General features: G+C 44.2%; 1 protein-coding gene across 1 annotated transcript in view; it reads left to right on the forward strand.

Annotated features, from left to right (window-relative positions):
* The first annotated feature begins 377 nt into the window (after nt 1–377).
* DYNLT3 (dynein light chain Tctex-type 3) overlaps nt 378–19,808 on the forward strand; it is a 136,439-nt gene continuing 117,008 nt past the window's right edge. Inside the window, exon 1 of the mRNA XM_069636561.1 lies at nt 378–630. Within this exon, the coding sequence (XP_069492662.1) occupies nt 601–630 (30 nt within the window). The 5' untranslated portion in view covers nt 378–600. The remainder of the gene's footprint in view (nt 631–19,808) is intronic.

Consider the following 19,808-nt stretch of genomic DNA (forward strand, 5'->3'; position numbering starts at 1 on the left):
AGTGAACATGACGATATATAAAACAAGTGCACGTGTAGTAAAGCTGTGCAAATGGTATTGTTAGAATTAGTATAAATGAAGAATTTCATGACTCAAAATTGCTATTTGCAATGCCCACTGTAATTTTGCTTTTGTGTCTTCGTTGCATTTCACATATTATAACATAAAACTATGTATTGTATGCTTTTGACAAATGAAATACGGCTTGTGAAGAGCTGAAACATACGAGTGATGCCAGATCGTATTTATTTCGTTTTCTTCATTTGCACTTACGTTGCAAACCCTGTAGTACCTCTATGGAACTCTTCACTAGCGTTACGTAAGCAACCCTCAAGAAGACAGCGTACGTCTTAATGAGTTGGCAATTTGCCTGTCCATCAGATGACTTCAATTACAGCCTGAACAAAAATGCTACGAGTCCGTCTCCTGTGTCCACGACAAGTGCAGAAGCCTCTCTTTTATTGGCTGTGCCCCCAAGCACATCAGGACAGGAAGAAACAGTGAACAGAGAGCTGTCAGAAACAGCCAGACTGGAAAAACAGACAGTACGAGGAAGACTTTCGAGCAGAAGAAACGCACAGACCAAGCAGTCTAGAAGTCATGGAGGAAAACTCGGCACCACAGGATGAGGTAATATGTAGCTGCTGGCCAGGCAGATAACGCGACAGACGCGGGTTACATGCAACGTGTCCTAGTGTTGCTGCCCTTTATAATGATTACAATGTTTCCACCTGATAGGGGAGAGAAGATGCGCCGCCTGTCTGCCACAGAGATTGCCATACAGCGAGTGGCAATCCTAATACAGGAATAGGAGCACTAGCTGCCACAGAGATTCTATACAGTGTATTTTAGAGAATATAGTGCAGAGCCCGCCCACTCTATCAAACTTTGTGGAGAGGGTGAGGGAGGTATTGCATAACAGTGACTGACCTGGGCATTTACATGTAATGCATTGGGGAGAAGAGGGGATGGCGGGAATGGGGGCATGGCTCTCCGCTCTCTCCACTGATTGTACACTGTTTCCCACGGCAAATAAAAGTTAGTCAGTACTTCAGAAACTGTCCGTGCCGTATCCTCGGGGCAGGTTCTAGACCGTATTGCGCCCACAGCAAAACACCAGAATACGCGCCCCCACGTGTTTCATCTACTGCTACCCTGCTCTGGGATCCCTCTCTAAAATTATTGCAAATGAGGTACTTTTTTATTTACTTGTACTTAAAATGAATAAGTAGACAACATGTACAAACATATTTTGAACAGGAATTCATTTTCATTATCCCATGCTTATGTTCATTGCCTAAAAGAAGTGCACTCTCCCAGATGCTGCTGCTGCAAAAGAGACTATTGTTGCTGTGCAATCTATTTTTCCAGCAATTTTGTTCTTAATAGAAAGTGTATCAAGAGCCAATAGCATGCTTCCGTTGGTGAGCACAGTGTTCAGAGGTGTTCCCAATACTTCCATAGAGGATGGATGTGAAATACGTGGAAAAAGTGTCGTGGTGGTGAAAATGTAGATGGATATGAGTTATTGAGTTAATGTTAGGTTGCAAAGGGTTCCTGAACTACTTCAAAGCGCTATAGAGGAAAACCAGTGAAGTCGATAGGGCATAAGGGGAAGTAGTAATGTGGCCAGAGTACCTTGATAAAGTATAACAATACTTGTTATGTTATGTTATTTGGCATTCGTATAGCACTCTACATATCAATGGTATGACCTCAAAGCGCTGGTAGGTTGAACGCCCTTTGGGACTGTCTTCCAGGTCAGTTGAGAGAGTAAGGTGTCGTAGGGTGTTTGGGTCCACCTGTTATGTGTGCCGCTGATGCAACTGTCTGATGGTAGCTGCATCCTAGCATTAGGTGTGGTGATATTGGTATCAGATGAATGTGAGCAGTCTGGAGCGTGGACACCAAGACTGGGTCCTGGCTGCGTTAGGCCTGTGTAGGACTCTTATGTGTGCAGCTATGCCGGTTTGTCATGGGATGTAGCTGTGTTTTATTAGAATGATGAGCTGTTCATGGGGTAATGTTCGTATGTGATCAGCTAGGCCGAAATTGATCGAGGGGTGTAGCTCCACTCTAAATGTGTGTTGGTGGAGAGTAGAGAGTAAGCATAGTGATATGGGAGGTGAGTGTTTGGGTGGAGTTATGCTCCAAGGAGTTCGCTATTCCGGATTTCAAGTGTGCGTTTGTTCAATAGTGACTTAATAAGCGTATTCAGTGGTGTCATTGCTCGGGATCTCATTGAGCATTTGACATTGGGTTGCAAGGGCTCAGTCGCCTCAGATGGTCATGATCGGCATTACGGAAAGAGCTGTGTTTTTAGAGCTTTGCGGAAGTACATATTGTCTTGGGTGTGTCGAATATGTGGGGGGAGTGAGTTCCACAGAGTTGGGGCCAAGATTGAGAAGGCGGATCGTCCGATCCTGATAGAGTTAGAGGTTGGAATTACTAGAAGGAGGGCAGTGCTTGATCTTATGGGGCGAGATGGGAGGTAGGGTTTTATCTTTTCTTGTAGGTACATTGGGCCGATCTTGTGCACTGCTCGGTGAGTGATGCATAGGGTCTTGAAAGTGGCCCTTTGATTGGGAGCCAGTGGAGGATTCGGAGAGCTGGTCAGATGTGGTCTCTTAGATCCAGGGCCAGGAGCAGTTTTCCGGCAGTGTTTTGGGCTCTGTGGAATTTGTTGAGTTGGTATGCAGGAGCTCCTAAGTATAGGGAGTTGGCGTATTTCAGTCTCGACATCACAATAGACCTAACTGCGGCACGTCTGTTCGGGTAGGAGAGGTAGGGAAAAATGCTTCTGAGAAGTTTGAGGTGGTAGTGACAGAATTTTGACACGTTGCTGATCTGACAGGAGAGGGTTAGACCTGAGTCCATAGTGCAGCCTATGTTTTTCACTACATCTGAGTGGCGGGGGCGAGGGCCATGGGAGTGGATGTGGCAGAAGGGCAATATTTCTGGACACCATGATGTCAGTTTTATCAGGGTTCAAAATGAGGTGGTTCATTGTCATCCAATGGTTAATATCGCAGAGACAAGCGTCAAGGTCGGTATGGGGGTTGGTTCCTGACTTGGGTATTCTTAGGATAATTTGGGTATTGTCAGCGTAGTTGTAACAGGAGATGTTGTGCGTGCGGATGATTCCTGGTAGAGTGGTCATATAGAGGTTGAAGAGAGCAGATAGGCATGCGCCTTGGGGTACTCCAGTGTTCACTGAGCGAGCAGTTGAGACAAAAGGGGAGAGGAGGGTTATTTGTTTCCTTTTGCTGAGGAAGGAGGCAATCCATTTGAGAGCAGTGCCACAGATCCCTAGGGAGTGAAGGTGGTCAAGGAGGATTGAGTCAGTAACCGTGTGAAAGGCTGCAGAGAGATTGAGGAGAATCCATGCTGCACAGTCTTCAGAGTCTGCAGTGACCTTGAGATCATCTCAGATCGAGGTCAGAGTGGTTTCTGTACCATGTCGCGGTCTGAAGCTGGGAGTATAGAGTATGCTGTCCGGTCAGTGAGTTTAGCGAGAAATCTGGCGTTGAAGATCGGTCTGTAATTCTTGGGGTCAAGGGATCCCCGTTTCAGAAGTGGCTTGACATGCGCGATTTTGAAGGCATCAGGGAAGATGCCAGAGGTGAGGGGTCATTTAGTATGGCTCTCACATGTTCTCCTGTGCAGGTAGAGGAGAATATTTCTTTCAGGACAGAGGCGGGGCAGGGGTTGAGGGGCGACCAGGAGGGTTTGTTGGCTGATAGTAGGAGTTGAACGTAGGGAAATTGGGTGTCGGGGCAATGGGATCAGGAGGTGTCAGTGCTGGGAAGGGAGAGAGGAAGGACAGTTTGGTGTTAAGGGTTCGTCGTCCTGTCAAGTGTGGTGTTGTAGAAATGTGGGGAGAGGGAGTCGCAGAGTGATTGTGTGGGGCTGGATTGGGTAGAGGTGCATGAGGGTTTCACGAGTTCTGATATGATCATGTGGAGTTCTTTACTGCGGTTGCCACAGTTGAGAATCTGTTTATTGTAATAGGCTTTTTTGGCCTTTCGGATTTGTAGTTGCGGTGGTGCATGGTGCACATGGATCTGCAGAGATCAGTTTTAGATGCTTGCCATTTGCGTTCAAGACAATTTTGTTTTTTGGCATTCCTTCGGTTGGGCATGTACCATTTTGGGGGACGGTCCTTTACGTGAGGATGCGGGGCAGGAAGGGGTGAGAGGAATTAGTGAGTCTTTAAGCCAGGAGTCGAAGGAATTATTGGTTAACGGTCTATCACAGGGCAGCGTTGCAGGCGGGGCGAAGAAGCAGGGCTTTGGCTAGGTCGGGAAGGATCTTGACTTGGTTCCAGCATTTGAGATCAGGTGTGGGTGCCGGGGGAACTGTAGGAGGAGGGGTAGGCATGTGGATAGAGAAAGGGATGGCATAATGGTCGGTCCAGATCAGTGGTATGGAACGGGATATATAAACCAGGTCTTGGGGGCTGAAAATTACATTAAGGGTATGCCCACCTGAGTGGATTGGATCAGTGGTATGAGGGGAGCGGTTGAGCGTATCAAGACTGTCAATCAGCGGGTGAAGCAGAAGTGGTCAGGAGTGGAGGGTTGAGGGAGAGAACCAGTCACATTTTCTGCATTTTGTGGGTTTTTGGTGCAATAGGGGTGTGAGAGAGGGCGTGGGGTGAGAGGGGGAGGGAGATGAGGCTACTGTTCTGGAAAGGACGAGACAAGCTACTTTCAGAGAAGGGAAGGGATATGAAGGGGGGTTTGTTTGCGGGGGTCGAGAAGTGGTTAATGGGGAGGGAGAGGGCGGCATGGGAGGTCAGATTAGAGGGATAGAAGTTCTTCAGAGGGCACAAGGATGGTGTGGAGGTGGAATTGCGCTGTTTGGCGTGCCAGAGGGCTCCCCTGGTTTGGGAGTTCGATAATGGTCGTGTTATATAGGCGGGGGTATCGGGTTATTCTCAATAGATGTCAGAGGGAGGGTGGAATTCGATGTGTTAGGGTGTGATGGGGGATGAGAGCTTGAGGGGGCAGGTGTTTGATGCGCCAGAGTGCTCCTCTGATCTTAGAGTTGGAAGAGGGATGATGGTAAGAGAATGGGCGGGCGGCACCCAGGTGTATTTATGTGTATTGATATACGGGGGGAGGGGTCATGGTTTGCAATCAGGTGTGGGAAAAAGGGGAGTCGTGAAGTTTGGTGTTAGAGCGGGGGCCATGCACTACGTGGGTGAGCCATGGGAGTGTGGGGGTATGGTGCAGGGAGACTAGGGATCAGGACGGGTCAGAGAGGGGGTATATGATGAGGTGGGATCTCCATCACGGGGGGATGTCAAGGGCAACATCTCAAGAATTATGTACTAGTAACAGTAGATCTAGGCTCTAGAGTCACAGTGGGCACTTTCTAGATGTGAATCGATGTGAGCGGCAGAGGCAACTAAATCACAGATCTGTTACAGTGTGCACTTTCTAGATGTGCATCAATGCAGCAAGAACAGTTTCTAAGTGTGACCGGCGCAGGTAAGTAAATCACAGAAATATCTCAGGGGGCACCCTCCAGATGCCAAATCAAGCCAACATAAACAGTTTCTAAGTGTGCGGACAGCAAATAAATCACAGTATTATCTCAGTTGGCCTTTTTACATGCAGATCGGTGCAGCAAGAATAGTTTCTACACGTGACGCGGAGGCAAATAAATTTCAGTATTACTACAGTGGGGGCCTTATAGTTCTGAATCAATGCAACAAGAACATTTTCTAAGTGTGCTGCTCAAATAAATCACAGTATTATTTCAGTGGGCACTTTCTAGATGTGAATCAAGCTAACAAGAACAAGTTCAAAGTGAGTGGGACAGGCAGTCACATTTCAGAATTATCTCAGAGGCCACTTTCAAGTTGTGAATCAAGCTAACAGGAACAATTTCTAAGTGTGCGGTACAGGCAAAATAAATTACAGTACAATCTCAGTGGGCCCTCTCTAGATGTGAGTCAATGCAACAAGAACAATGTTCTAAGTGTGTGGCAAAAATAAATAACAGTATTATCTCAGTGGGCACTTTCTAGGTGAGAATCAATGTAACTTTCTAGGTGTGAGTCAGTCTAACGAGCAATTTCTAAGCCACAGTGGGCACTTTCTAGCCGTGAATTGATGTAACGGGAGCAAATTCTAAGTGAGCGGCAGAGGCAACTAAATCACAGAAATATCTCAGTGGGCACGTTGTAGATGAGAATCAAGCTAACAATGGTCGCCTTCAGTTCTGAATCAATGCAACAAAAAATATTTTCTTAGTGTGCGGCTCAAATAAATCACAATATTATTTCAGTGGGCACAATTATTGTAGCAAGAGCAGATGTGGTTCAAGTCAACCTGAACAGCTCCCTACGGTACTGACGCAGGCTAACATTTACTGTGCTAGGCTACTTTGCAAAGTGGTAGGGCTTCCAGGGTACAGTGATTGCTTTACCCCCACCCAAGCCACACCTACCTTGGCTGTAGCTGCTGGTTGACGGCTGGCCACTGGCTTCCCCTGCTGACACCTGCAGACACAGCCTGGAGTCGCTTTTGTAGGAGCTGCCCTTTGCCTTGGGCCCTTAGCCCCTGGGGCTGCCAGGCAGAGGGCTGCCAAGGAAGGTCAGTTAACACCGTCGAACACACCAATCAGGGGAGGGAGGCGGGCGGGGAGGCGGGTTTTGAAGACAATGGGGGAAGTGGATGCTGTGAGATGGATCGGATCGGAGGGGAGAGGGCACACAACGGGCAGCAAGTGTCTCAAGAGGATTCAAACTCACCTGCTTCGCTATGCCAAATACTGTGAGTGCATGAGCATCTAATGGGAAAACCTGGTATATGGTGAGATTACCTGAGTCTAGGATTGCAAGATCTAGAAAATGGCATGACTACTTAGGCATGTGAAGGCAATAGCTACATAATGGAGTGAGTCTCTGAGAATAAAATGTTAATTTCTGGAGAATAATTGCATGCTGGATTGATAGCTCATGTGCAAAATGCTAGTTTTTGGAATGGGACAATGCCATGCAACAGGTTTGAAACCCTGGTGGCACCGGATACGCCTTCTTTCTGAGGGTGATGAATCATGTACTTCATGAGTAATAACACACATCAAATTATAATTATATGATGCAAGTACAATGCCAACATATTAAAATGCCTAGTAAAGTGTCCATGTTGCTGTTATCTGATGGAGAATCTGCCCATTTGTGTGAATACCCAGCAATGATCTGAGTTGCTTACTGTATGGTGACAATACCTGTTTTATGTTAATATCCTGACCTGTCTTGGCATGTCTCTTTTCTTTGGATACAAAACGAGTACTGTAGTAGCATGTTATTTTGTTTTGTACAAGAAAAGGCTAGAGATAGTAACGTGTTCTTAATTTTATTGGGATCTTTAGTTTAAAGTTGAATATATTAAAGTCATAATATTACATCTTTCTAATATTACATCTGCCAATAGACAGCCCAATACGGTTGACTATGCCCATAGTGGGATTTTAATACCTTGTCACACACCATCACCTTTAATTCGTATATGTCTAGCTGACTATGATGTGATCTGCTAGTTGTTGATTCGTAGAATAAACGTGGAATCTAGGGAGTAGGGGGCACCCATCTGCAAACATGTAAGTTCTGCTCACATATTTCAAGTAGTTTTATATCCATGTATTCAAAAGCTGGTCCTGTAGTAAAATAACATGCAGGTCGTTTCCTACACCCCTATAAAAAAATAAATGGGCGCACTAAACAAAAATACTACTGTAACCGTTTCCGTATAAACTAATGTCTGTAGGTTCTCGGGTAAAGTTAGTTCAGACGAATGGAATCTGAATTTAGTCGCTTCTTATCTTGTTTTAGTGGCAGCTGGAGTTCTGCTCAGGGAGCTGACATAAACATGATGGGTCACAGTCTTAACACATTCTTTGGCGCAAGTGATGTACAGGATCATCACTTAGTTGCGCCAACAAAGAGCCATTGTGCAAAAGGGGTTCTGAGTGTGCATATCAAAGACGTGTCTTTTGCTGCCCCATTTAAATATTGGTGCAAGCAAGCGGGCATTTGTTTTCTGCTCGTTTCAATGTTCATCCCAAATTCAAAATCGGCATGTGCATTGAACTAGTCAGAAAGAACACATGCCTCTCTGCTTGTTTGGAACAGGCGCAGGAGGTGTACTGATTGCACGACAAGGTTGTTCTTGAGATTGTCATATATTAAGTGTGACAGAAGCAGTTAATGCTGCTGCTGTCACAATTGCATTTCTATCGCCTAAACAAAGATAGAAAATCTTTTTTTCACAACAACCAGTTGGACCCATCACTGTGAAATGTGCTCCCAGCAAACCCTGTGTTTTGGCAGCCTGTATGAAATTGCCAGGAGCACATTCCTGACACTAATGTATACAGGGGGAATGGCCAGCACATCTTTTGTGCTGCAGCCAAGCCTCCTGAAATGGGCTGGTCAACTTTGAGAATATGGTGACCTGCACTTTTCTGAAAGTCGTGCATAATCAATTTTTGTAACGACATTGCAGGCTTCTGTATATATCTGTATTATAGCACTGTTAGGCAGAATTATATGCAGTACCTGTTGGGAACACCCCACACAATTAAGACTACAAGTGACAGTACAAATTCATTCACCTTTGGTACAAGCCTGTACTACACAGTAAAGTGGTAGCAATGGCTGAGCTGCCAGACCTATCTCAAGAGTAAAGTGAGAAGTATCAATAGTTACACAAAGGACAGCAATTACTATGATTCAAACAAACACTGACTCAATGTTTCTGAGCAAAAGAATATACATTTATTTACACATCAGTTATAAAACATTTCACTGTTATCAAGCAGTTGAAAAATCACGATCTTAATATACTACACCACACCCAATAGATTCTGGACAAGTTAAGCTCAAAATGAAGTAGGAGCGAAATGGCACTCCAGTAATTAAAAAGGGAGGGAACATTAGACAGAAGTTGAGCAGCACCAACAATAAGTAAGCAGGGCAATCTAGAAAAAGGAACTACAGTGAGGAAATCAAATCAAGGGGCCTGGCCCAAAGTCAATGGACCAAAGTCTTTGCAGAGGATCACACAGTTCAGGGTAGTTTGCGGTTAAGTCTTTGCCAAGAGTTCAGAGTGAAGTTGGTCGGACGAAAAGTTACTTTAAAGAATAGACAAGGACAAGCCCTCGGTTTGGTGAAAGATTTGACACACTTTCACCATGGCTGGACGAAACGAACAACCAGGTTAGCACAGTACCTTTTAGAGCAGAAGAATGCTGTAGCTGAGGCAGACGATCCTGGCAGGTCCTGCAGGCTCACGGTTCCTGAAGCGACTGTCGGACTGACAAGAAGGAGGAAGACTGGAGTGTCCTGCACTGCCCAGGGAAGAAACCAGCAGCGGAGCAAAGCGACAAGTAAAAGGTGCGCTCCTTCCAAGCAGGGTCCGATCCTCCTGGCTATCCGGTTCACTGTAGCTGTGCACAGCAAATTCGACCAGAGGAGGGAGGCCTGGCTTGCAGTTTGGCAAACTGGTTGTTCCACCAGCGCAAGGGGAGAAGATTCCTTGCATATCTTCCCTGTTGTTGAAGTTTGGAGATTCTGACCCGCAGCAGGGCTTCACCGGGAGGTTCAGTCATGGTAGAGGTCCTCTTCTGTCAGCTTCTCTTCGGTTGTCTCGATCCAGTGACGACTCTGCCTTCTCAGTCCCAGAGACCTGCTTTTTATGCAGTTTTCCCCCATTCACACAGCCTGGCTGTCAATCACACAGCAGGGTGTCTGTCCTGGCGGGACAGTCACCTAGCCAATCAAACAGGCGTGCGACTTGGGTTACCAAGGGAACCCATGGCAGGGGTCCTAAAACCCCTCCCTCACATCCTGCCTACCCAGACTTTCAGGCACCTAAGGAGGGCTTCTGTGCGGAAGCCCGCCAAAGGTTGGTGAACAAAGCGACCAAACCTGGTTTGGCCCGCAGAGTAAAATGCAAGAAAGACCTTTAAAAAATAAAAATGGCGAATAAACCCAGCCAGAAACAAATAAAAGTAAATATGGTCCAGTGGGTTTAAGTAAGAGGCTACTAAGATAGCCTAAAACAATACGAAGGCTATTTAAAATAACTGTGGTAGGAAAAATAGGGTAGATACCACTAACACTAGCCAAATCTTAATGAAAAGGGAACGAAACAATGTTCCATGAGGGACAGACAAAAAGGGATAACTATTAACCCTTTCCAGTACTCTATGTAAGATAGTTTGTACTGGGTCTGTGGTTCTAAAAAGACTAATAAAGTCAATAGCAACTTAACATGTTCTGGGAGACAGTATTCAGTCCCAGAAAATGGAGTCTGAGTTGGGAAGTCTAAAAAGACAACCCTTTGTCACTGCACTGAAGGTGCTGTGTAACACACAGTAAGAAGATGATGCCTATGGAGTAGGTGAAGCTCCACAGTCTATGAACATAAAAATGTTAAACACACACAGCAAAACACATGTAAGAGTGCGAAAACAGGCTCACACTCTTACCAGGTGAAAAAATAAAATCCTAGAAATCCAGCAAAGCTGCTGAGAGACTCAGTAGGTAAGGGAAATTAGCCATTTTGGAGAATTTTCCCTAACTATCTACAAAACCGTATTAGCAGATTCTTTCAAAATTTCATGTTACCACACACATTGCCCACACTGCATTTCCGTGAGAGAGCAAAGGGCTTCTGCCTGGCATCCCAATTAGTGTGTAGATGGGAATGCAGACAGCCTGCATCCTACAGCACACTCCTATTGGGTATATTTCTGGGTCGAGGAGAGCAAAAGAATCTTGAGAACCTTCATCTCACATTTCAAAAATAAATGAAAGTTAATTAAATTCAACAAAAAAGAATCCTACATTCAACTCCTGCACAGTGCACTGACTATTTGTATATTGTTCTACAGTACTGACATGACTTACTGCATCAATACACTTCTATTACACTGCATTTCCTCCTTGGACTGCTTCTTTAGCAGAACATGAAACTGCATATGCAGCATATACCAGGACACATCTCCAGACCATACATCTCCTAGCTCAAATGCATTATCATTTCCCAAGGCAAGCAAGCCCTACGCCACTTAGCGCCATACCCGGGAAATGAGTGTGGCACTCGTGCTTCCCCTTAAGGCTGGTAAATGCTGCTCCTGGTAAGTGGGCCCCTTAGCAACAAGGGGAGGGCACGATATAGGTCCCAGCAGGCATATGTGTGCGCAGTCTGCCTTTCTTCATGTGCCGATGCATCTTCACATCTAACGTTCTGCTGTCACGCGTGTATGCTGGAACACAAAACAACCCTCCCCAAAATTGAGGTTCACCAACTTGCCTACAACATTATTAATGCTTTAACCATATATTAATCATAAACTATAAAGTCCTGATACCATCTTGGTAATGTCTTGTATCCCTTTTGGCATATCTCGTCTCTTCTGATGGAAGGCGAGGACACCTTCCCACTGTGTCTAGTCCAATCTCATTTCTTGCACCTTCTTTGGGCGCATCTAGCACATCCAACTCAGGAACGTCTCCTTCACTGTGTTCCTCGGCGATATGTTCCTCACCTACGTCTGGTTTAGGGATTTGCTCTTCCTGCATGTGGTCATCAAGTCTCTTAAAGACACTTGAGTTCCTTGATGTATTGTGTTCCATTGCTGTGACTTCAGCCATTTTGACAGTCACCACTGCACGTGATTGGATCTAGGATGGCATACACAACTTGTAACTGGGTTGGCAGTTGTAGAGGAGACACTTGCCCCCAGCTACAAAACCCACTGAGAACTAAGGCAATGCGGAGGCTTTATTCAACGTGTACATAAACGAATAGACGTCTCCATTCTAGGGAGATTTGCTGGCATGATCCTGCCATGTACTATGTGTAATAGAGAACAAAATGGGGGGCTCCGACCACATATCTACTGTAATATACTTTCTTCTAAAATAAAGTATTTACTATGTTATATCATTTGCAAGTTGGTGCTTCAGAAGTAAGCTAAGTATCCATTAATAGGGTTATTTTACTCTGGAACTATATTCCATACACACGTCTTGAGACACCACTTTTGTGCTCAGAAAAAACAGCTTTTATTTAGCCGGTCCAGTTCTATGGCTGGATTTACACTTATTATATTCATGTTATCAATAAATGAACAAGATAAGGATATCAAAATGTCTTATCACAGTACTCGACCCCATCACAGCGTATGAATCAAAGGTGTGTTAGTACTGTTTGTGAAATATTACATCATATTCACAGTTTTGTAAAAGAACAGCCGAAAGACAAAGTAACAATGTTCACACATTTCGGTATAGTAACCTGCACAATTTCTACAGTATTCATGCATACATGTACTCTTATGTTGATCCAAAGTGGGGATCTATTCCTCAACCTTGTCTTTAGGGAAAAAACGAAATAAAGTAAAGAAAACAGGCTAGTCTAGAGAGTCTAGGTTAGCTGAAAAGCTGGATCTAATTCAAGTGGCCAGCTCTAGGGTGGGTTAAAAAGTTCCCACCAGTGGTCGAAGTGTACGAAAAGAAGTAGCGGAACTATGTTCCCTACTGGCCTGCACCCGCTTCCCACAAACCCAAGTGCCGCGCCCCTCCCATGCACAATAAAAAAAACCAAAACACAAGTGCCTTCTCTTTAAGGAAACGTCCTGTGCAGCACACTGAAAGTGCAAGTTTCAACTTCTTCCTACACTTTTATTTTAAAAGGAACCGGTTCCGGAACAGTTTCTTTTTAAAATAAAAGTATTGGAACGGTAAAATTGAATTAAAAGAAGTAGAGGAGCACCGCTCCTGACCGCTCCCGCCCACTTCGACCACTGGTTCCCACAGAGTATGGGTAAACCTGTGAGAAACGCTCAGAATTCCTCTACATGAAATGGAGCACCTTTGTCAGTATGCACTGACTTGTGCATGCATTTTTGGTAAATATATTCTTCAGGTCTGGGAGATCTACTACTGCAGCTGTTGATGCTACAAAATCTACCTCCAGGTTGTGGGACAGTTGATGGTTGCACAGTCCACGCTCACCCATTGATAAGGGACAGAACTTCTCAGGGCCATATTATTGGAGGAGACCTATGGGGGGGGGCTAATGAAGGGAGGGACTTAGTTTCTTGTCACCTTACACATCTGCTGATGCTCCCAAATCTGGAAAACAAACTTTCTTGCTTTGCCTAGCCTTCAACTTTGATATATCTTAATGGCCTATGTGAGCAAGGCTGATCACCCCATCCACCAAGGGTGGAGGGAATACAATTCTGTTATCACACAGGATTAATCAATCCTTCCCAAGACAGTGTCTATTCTGCTCTTACTTGCCAGACCCCTTTAATTTCAGCTCCGGCTGCTGTTGTTCAGCGCTTTTGTTCGTAAAGTGACTCCTTTCACTAGCATGAGCATATCACCTCTGTGATTATTTGGAAACATTCACCATCTCAGGATTCAGTGACTGGTCCAATGTCAAACATCGAAAGTAGAACCACAGCTCTTTTAACAATGCTGGCATGGTCTTCTCCTATACCTACATTGACTTTCTTGTTTCCTGACCCAGCTGCCAGGTAATGGGACAAGTAGTCAGCTAGGTTGTCATCCCTATTCATTATTTTTGTATTTATTTATTTCTCACACCCAGAAAACCCGCAGGCAGCGGTGCGCGACACAGGCACAAAAGGACAAACAAAAAAAAAGACAAGAGTACTGGGCAGTAGAATGGGGCTTACCTAAATAACACATTTTATAGGGATTTTATCAAAGTCCAGGGATTGTGGTCTATGGTTGTAGTTGCGGGAGTGAGTGCCAGAATTTCGCAGCTTCGACCTGGAATGATCTGCCCAGGCCCATCTCCTGTTTTGAACCTGGGACAAGCAATCTGTGTTTTGTTAGAGGACATAGTACTCTGGCTGGGCAGTACAGTGAGACCAGCACCTTCAAGTAAAAGGGGCCTTCTCCGTACACAAATTTGTGAATAATAGTACCCACTTCAAAGTTAATGCGGTCATGGATCGGTAGCCGATGTAGCTCCCTTCTGCGAGTTGAAATGTGCTCCCGCCTGGTAAGGTTATTGATCGTGCACACAGCACTGTTTTGCAGTACTTGACATTTCCTGAGATTTGTGGATGAGGCTCCTATCAGTAAGGCGTTAAAGTAGTCCAGTCTTGTGAGAATCGTGGCACAGCAATAGTTGCAGTGTTGTCTCTGGAGATAAATGGGCATATGTTTTTTAGAAGATGGAGGGAGTGGTTACAGTTTTTTGTCAAGAGGTTGACATGAGTATCCGAAGTTAGGGAGGCCTATAGACAGATGCCCAAAGTTGTAACCTTGCTAAGGACAGGGATGCTACTCATACCAATTTAAAAACTGCAGTAGGCTGGGTTTAGGTTGGCCCGTGCTGCCTTTGAGACAAAGATCAGTAGTTCGGTCTTGTTACAATTTTGGCAGAGCCAGTTGGATGACATCCAGTCATCGATTTGGTGATAGATTGCAGACAGGGCTGCTGAGTTGGCCAGATAGTCTCCCGTAACCTCTAGGACCAGATGGGTATCATCTCCGTAGTTGGTGAAAACGCCCCCAGGTTGTTTAGAAGGGTACAGTGGCCAGAAGTACAGATTGAACAGAAAAGGTGACAGGCTAGCACCCTGCGGTACTCGCTTGCCTGGCCCCACTGAATGCGAGAATCGTGGTCTCATAAGAAGGAAAGGAACCAGTCAACTGCGATATACGAGCGCGCCCTAGGTGGCATAGTGTTTGTTTCATTGTGCCATGGTGCACCAGATGGAAGGTCGCGGATAAGTCCAGCAAGGCCAGGATGCCTATTCTGCCATCTACTCGCATGTGGAGCATGTATGCTTGAAGATCCACTAGGGCAGTCTGTGCTATAGTTTTGCCTAAAGCCAGATTTTCTGGGGTATAGAATACTATTGGACTCAATAAAGATTTGGAACTGCTTATAAACAGCCTTGTCCAAGACCTTGAGCAGAAAATTACAATTGGTGATAGGTCTAAGGTTATTGGGGTCCTTTCGATCAAGGTTGGACTTTTTAGGTTAAGGGGTGACCCTGACGGTTTTTATAGATTTAGGCACCTTTCCTTCACGGAATTAACACATCTTGTGAGAAAAGGAGCGAAGTGCACCACATGATTCAAAATGATTTTGGGCACAATAGTATTTTCTGAGCAGGCTGTACGCTTCATGGAAGAGGATGTCTTCTATTTTGCGGATGTTAATTTTAGAGATGGAAAACAAAAGGTGTTTAGGCGTCTCAAGATCAATATGTGGGGGACATTGAGATGTGATGTTTCTGGCCTGCATTGTAACTTCTATCTTCTCTCTTGCTTTAATGATTTTATCCTGAAAGGCTGCCTGTACTGCGATTGTATCAAGATTAGTAGGTAGGAATGGTATTTGTAGGGCATTGGGTTTCTCAAGAAATCTGAGTGGCTCGAAGAGTTTCTTAGTACTGTTGGCCACTTAGGATATTTCATGATTGTAAAATTGTTTTTTGCAATCAATCACTTTATTTTTGTAAATTGTATCCACCTGTTTCCAGGCTTCTTTATTCTCCTTGGTTTGATGTTTTAACTATATAGATTCTAGTTTTTGTTTTTTAAAGTGATCAGGTGCTGGTCAAACCATTTTTGGTGGTTGGGATTGTCTCTAACTAGTCTGGTTTTAAGTGGTGCATCCTTATCCAGAAGGGTAGTCAACTTTTTGTGATATAAAAGAGCGAGGTGTTCGGCTGAATCAGTGTCCAGGGTTTCTGACATAATGAGGTTGAGACATACCGTTAGATTCTTGGAGTTTTATCTTTTTAAGATTCCTACTGGTGATTAACTTGGCCGTGTTAGGTCTTTTGGAGGACCTGTCTGGGTGCTCGACATGGAAATCAATAAACTGTGGCATTACTGAACGGGGCCTGTAGATCAGGACAATATTCAAGCAACAATTGGGAGAGGGATTCATCTTGGAAATCAATATTTCACTATCCTGACAGGAGACTGGGGAGGAAAATAATCCTAATTGGGTTCTGGCAATAATGGCTAACACGCCACCTGTTCCCAAATCTCTATTTTTACAGAGGATGGAGTACCCCAATGGAACCTCCGGGCTGATGGCTCGGCCACTGGCATCCCTAATCCAAGTTTTGGTGATACATAGAATGTTAAGATCTCTGTCAACAATCATGTCATGGATTTTACCAACATGGTTGTTCAGAGGTCCTATGTTAAGAAGTTCCAGTTTTAAACTGGAACCTGACATATTCTTAGGTGAAGAATTATTATCAAACAGTCTGTGTTAATTACGCCCTTCTCTGGTTGCCTACCCAAGTTAGTAGCAGCCATTTTGTTAACATATGAGGTAGATAGCCCTTTGCCTATTATGGGAACTATGTCCAGTGCCATGTGTGGCATGGGGCATTTGGCAGCTAAGATTGTGGCTGCTGGGGGGCTGTTGGTATGTGAACTCTGTCCCGTAATAGGTGCTAAATGTCATTAGTGAATCCAATATCTGCAATTTGATCCTGTTGAAAAGAGCAATACGATTAGCCCGGAGTAGGGCTAGTCATAAAGATGCTCCTTCAAGGTATCCCATGCTTTCAGGCAGTCGGGCGACCGAGGGTCGGGGTTAAGAAACACAGTTTACCTGAAAGCGGCAGAGTAGGGTGCACCAAGCGCTGATGTGTGTTGAAGACCGGCTCCGCTTAGAAGCGCTGGCACGGAAGCGCCAGAGAGATCTAAATATGTGATCCTGGGGCACCTGGGAAATGTAGTTCCAACACAGAGCGTAATGGCTATAGTGTCTGATTCAAAACCCAATTCAAACTGAGAGTGCTTGTCTCTCTGCGCCTAGGCTGGTAGCAATGCACTGTCAAAATAGTACAACAGGGCACGCACAAAGTGAAGTTAAATGATGGCATTCAGATCGCACAAAGAAAATAAATGCACGCCTTTCACACAACTAATACCTGGAAAGCAGAAGCAGTCTGGACTGCAGCTTTTATGCCGGCATCTCATCATACTCCTGCAGTTGCAAGAGCTAATGTTCCATTCTAGATATTGGGTCCATCCTATTTATAATTGGATTCAATGCTTGTGGTCTGTCATGATTTTCTGCAGTCCCATCTTTGTAAATGAGAAAATGGCAACATCCCCTAGATCTGCCAGAGCATCTCTCTTAATCCTGGAGTGACGTTAATTCACCAACTACACCATGCTAGCAGAGGCGATGGCGTAGATGCCCTCTACTCTTATCTCTCTGAACCAAAACTGCATCCTCAAATCGTATATGCCCTGGCATCCCCTACCACTGCAGTGTGGCGGGAGGTGAAAGATTAAAAATATCGAGGCTTAATACCACATAATAGAAATACGCCAGTCACAAGTCCAAAGGTAACATGTACATTTATTAACAAGCAGCTGTCTGGCTCTCAACACCCCACAATGTGTGCAAGCAGACATTATGAGATGAGAGAGTGCTGGACATTTCAAATACACTTACATCTATACAGATTTTCCACAATCCCGGACACATCGTGCAGCCCCTCTTCGTGTCATACATTTACCTAGGGTTCATGGCCTATCCAAATAACAAAGTCATGCTTAAACATCTTTGAATAGTTAGTTGTTTTCCTTTAAACATTTCATATGTTTTCCAAATATAAGACACAAAGGTAACATTCCTTATTTTGCTCGCTTATATTTGTCTATCATTTGTTCTTGAGTTTAAAGTCCGCTTAGTTTCAAGGAGCGAAAACAAAGATGTCTGCAAGAAGAGCATGTTCAACTATTCATCATTCTACTTTGCTGGTTGAACGGGGAAGGCACTAGTGGAACAGATGGTATCTAAATTAATGATTAGTACGGCTTTTGTTTAACTCCAAGGTTTCTCAGTGTAGGACACACAATCCACTTTAGCAGCTTCATCATTCTTTTCTACGTTGACCTCATGGAAACAGTACAAAGTTAATTTTGCTCTGCTGGAGCCAAAAACACAATTCTAAACATGGGACAGAAAGCAAGAGGTGATCGAAATGGCAGATAACTCTAAATGGTGGCGTAGTCGGCCTGTATCAGGTTAATTCAATGCAATTCATAGTGCGATGCGAATGTGCTTAGGCCAATCGTTTGCTATCAGGCGGTATTCATGCAAAATATACTTTTACAATCTGCCTGATTGTGCTTGTTAATTCAGAACACCTATTACTTCAGACCCATACTTGTCCAAGAGCAGTCTTCATTAGTGTGACTCCAAAGGGATGCAGCTATCATTGCAAGATTGGGACTGAAACTCCCACAATAGCTTACCAAACCCAGAAAGCTGTGGATTCCAGATGAGTTAGTACGGGTGAGGCTGCCTTGACACCTGCCACTTCTTTTGCATCCGCCAAGATGTCAGAATCCTGGAAGATGTACATGCAAAATGTGATCCTGGATTTAAGAAAGTTGCATTTTCCGTTGGTCAGCATGAAGCCCTGCTCACTCATTTTGACTCTGAAGGGAATTCTATCCTGAAGAAAAGTAGCAGCATCTGAAAAAAAGACATGTGACAGTAAAATGGCCAATTTTCAGAGCCCATCTAAAATAATAATGTATGTTTGACAAGGAGCAAAAAAGAATTTTTGGGTTGCATGGAAGAATCCAGCCCCTTTTTATTAAAACGGAGAACTGCTCAATCTGAGAAGAAACACACTGCACATCACAGGCGAAAAAGAAACACAAAACCGAATTTGGCCTTGCATTGTGTTTTATTTTCCTTTGCAGGATTAAGAATAAGTATTATGAAACCTACAGCTGTTAAAAATGTGGACCTTTTAATAGAAGTTTATTTGCAGAGACAGGTATAATGTTGCTCTCTGTTGTGGAAATGTAAAATAATTCAAGGGAAAAATATAACTTTAAAAATTGCAATTGTGAATGAAACCAACCTGAATGAAACTAAGACAGAACTGATAAATGGTATTCCAACTCACATTCTCTAGCAACAGATGCAGGAAACAGAATGCATTGCTTTCTAAAAATAAATTTAACTCTTTTGAAGCTGAGCAATAAAAGCTGATGACTGTCACTGAAACTAGTTCTCAGGATGCTAGACCCTGCAATACAATCCATCGGTATCCATTTACAGCCTGCATCTGTCTATGGTAAAACCAAAGGTGATGGCTGTAAGGTTTGGAATCAATCATAGCCACTGGCATAGCTCTGGGAAACCCTGCAGACTATGTGTTTTCAGCCTTCCAAGCCATTACAGAAGGGGAATGACCATATGCAAATCAGGTGTGGTCCCACCCAAAAAGGGTCAGTGTGTCAATGAGCTTGGGCTTAAATTCTATAATATACATTGAATTTGTTTGGAGCAGTGGCTAGTAGTGATTGCTTCTCAACTATCACATCTCACAATAAGCCAGACTTTCCTAATGGAAGGAATGTGACACCTTTGGTACTGAATGTCTCATCTAAGGGCACCCAGACCCTCGGATCACTCTAAGAAAGTGAAACTGAAGTCAATAAAAACCCTGCCAGCTTAAACTGCAAAGAACCTTTACCATGGTGATATGCCTATGGGTCATAAATACCCCATCTCTGAAATAACATCATGGGCACAGGCTATTCTGTTGCTGGGCAGAAAAACAAATGACTGCCATGTAATATTGTTTAAAGTGGATGAGATAATAAAAAATCCCTTTTGAACGTTACATTGGGATTCACTATTCTGCTTATAACTATTCAAGGAAACCTCGTAGAGACATATTTTTTTTAAATGTTCAGATTGAAAATCTTTTTTAAATGGTTCTAAAGCAAT

This window comes from Ambystoma mexicanum, chromosome 7p (assembly GCF_040938575.1).
Source record: "Ambystoma mexicanum isolate Mex_15411 chromosome 7p, UKY_AmexF1_1, whole genome shotgun sequence".
Classification (NCBI taxonomy): domain Eukaryota; kingdom Metazoa; phylum Chordata; class Amphibia; order Caudata; family Ambystomatidae; genus Ambystoma; species Ambystoma mexicanum.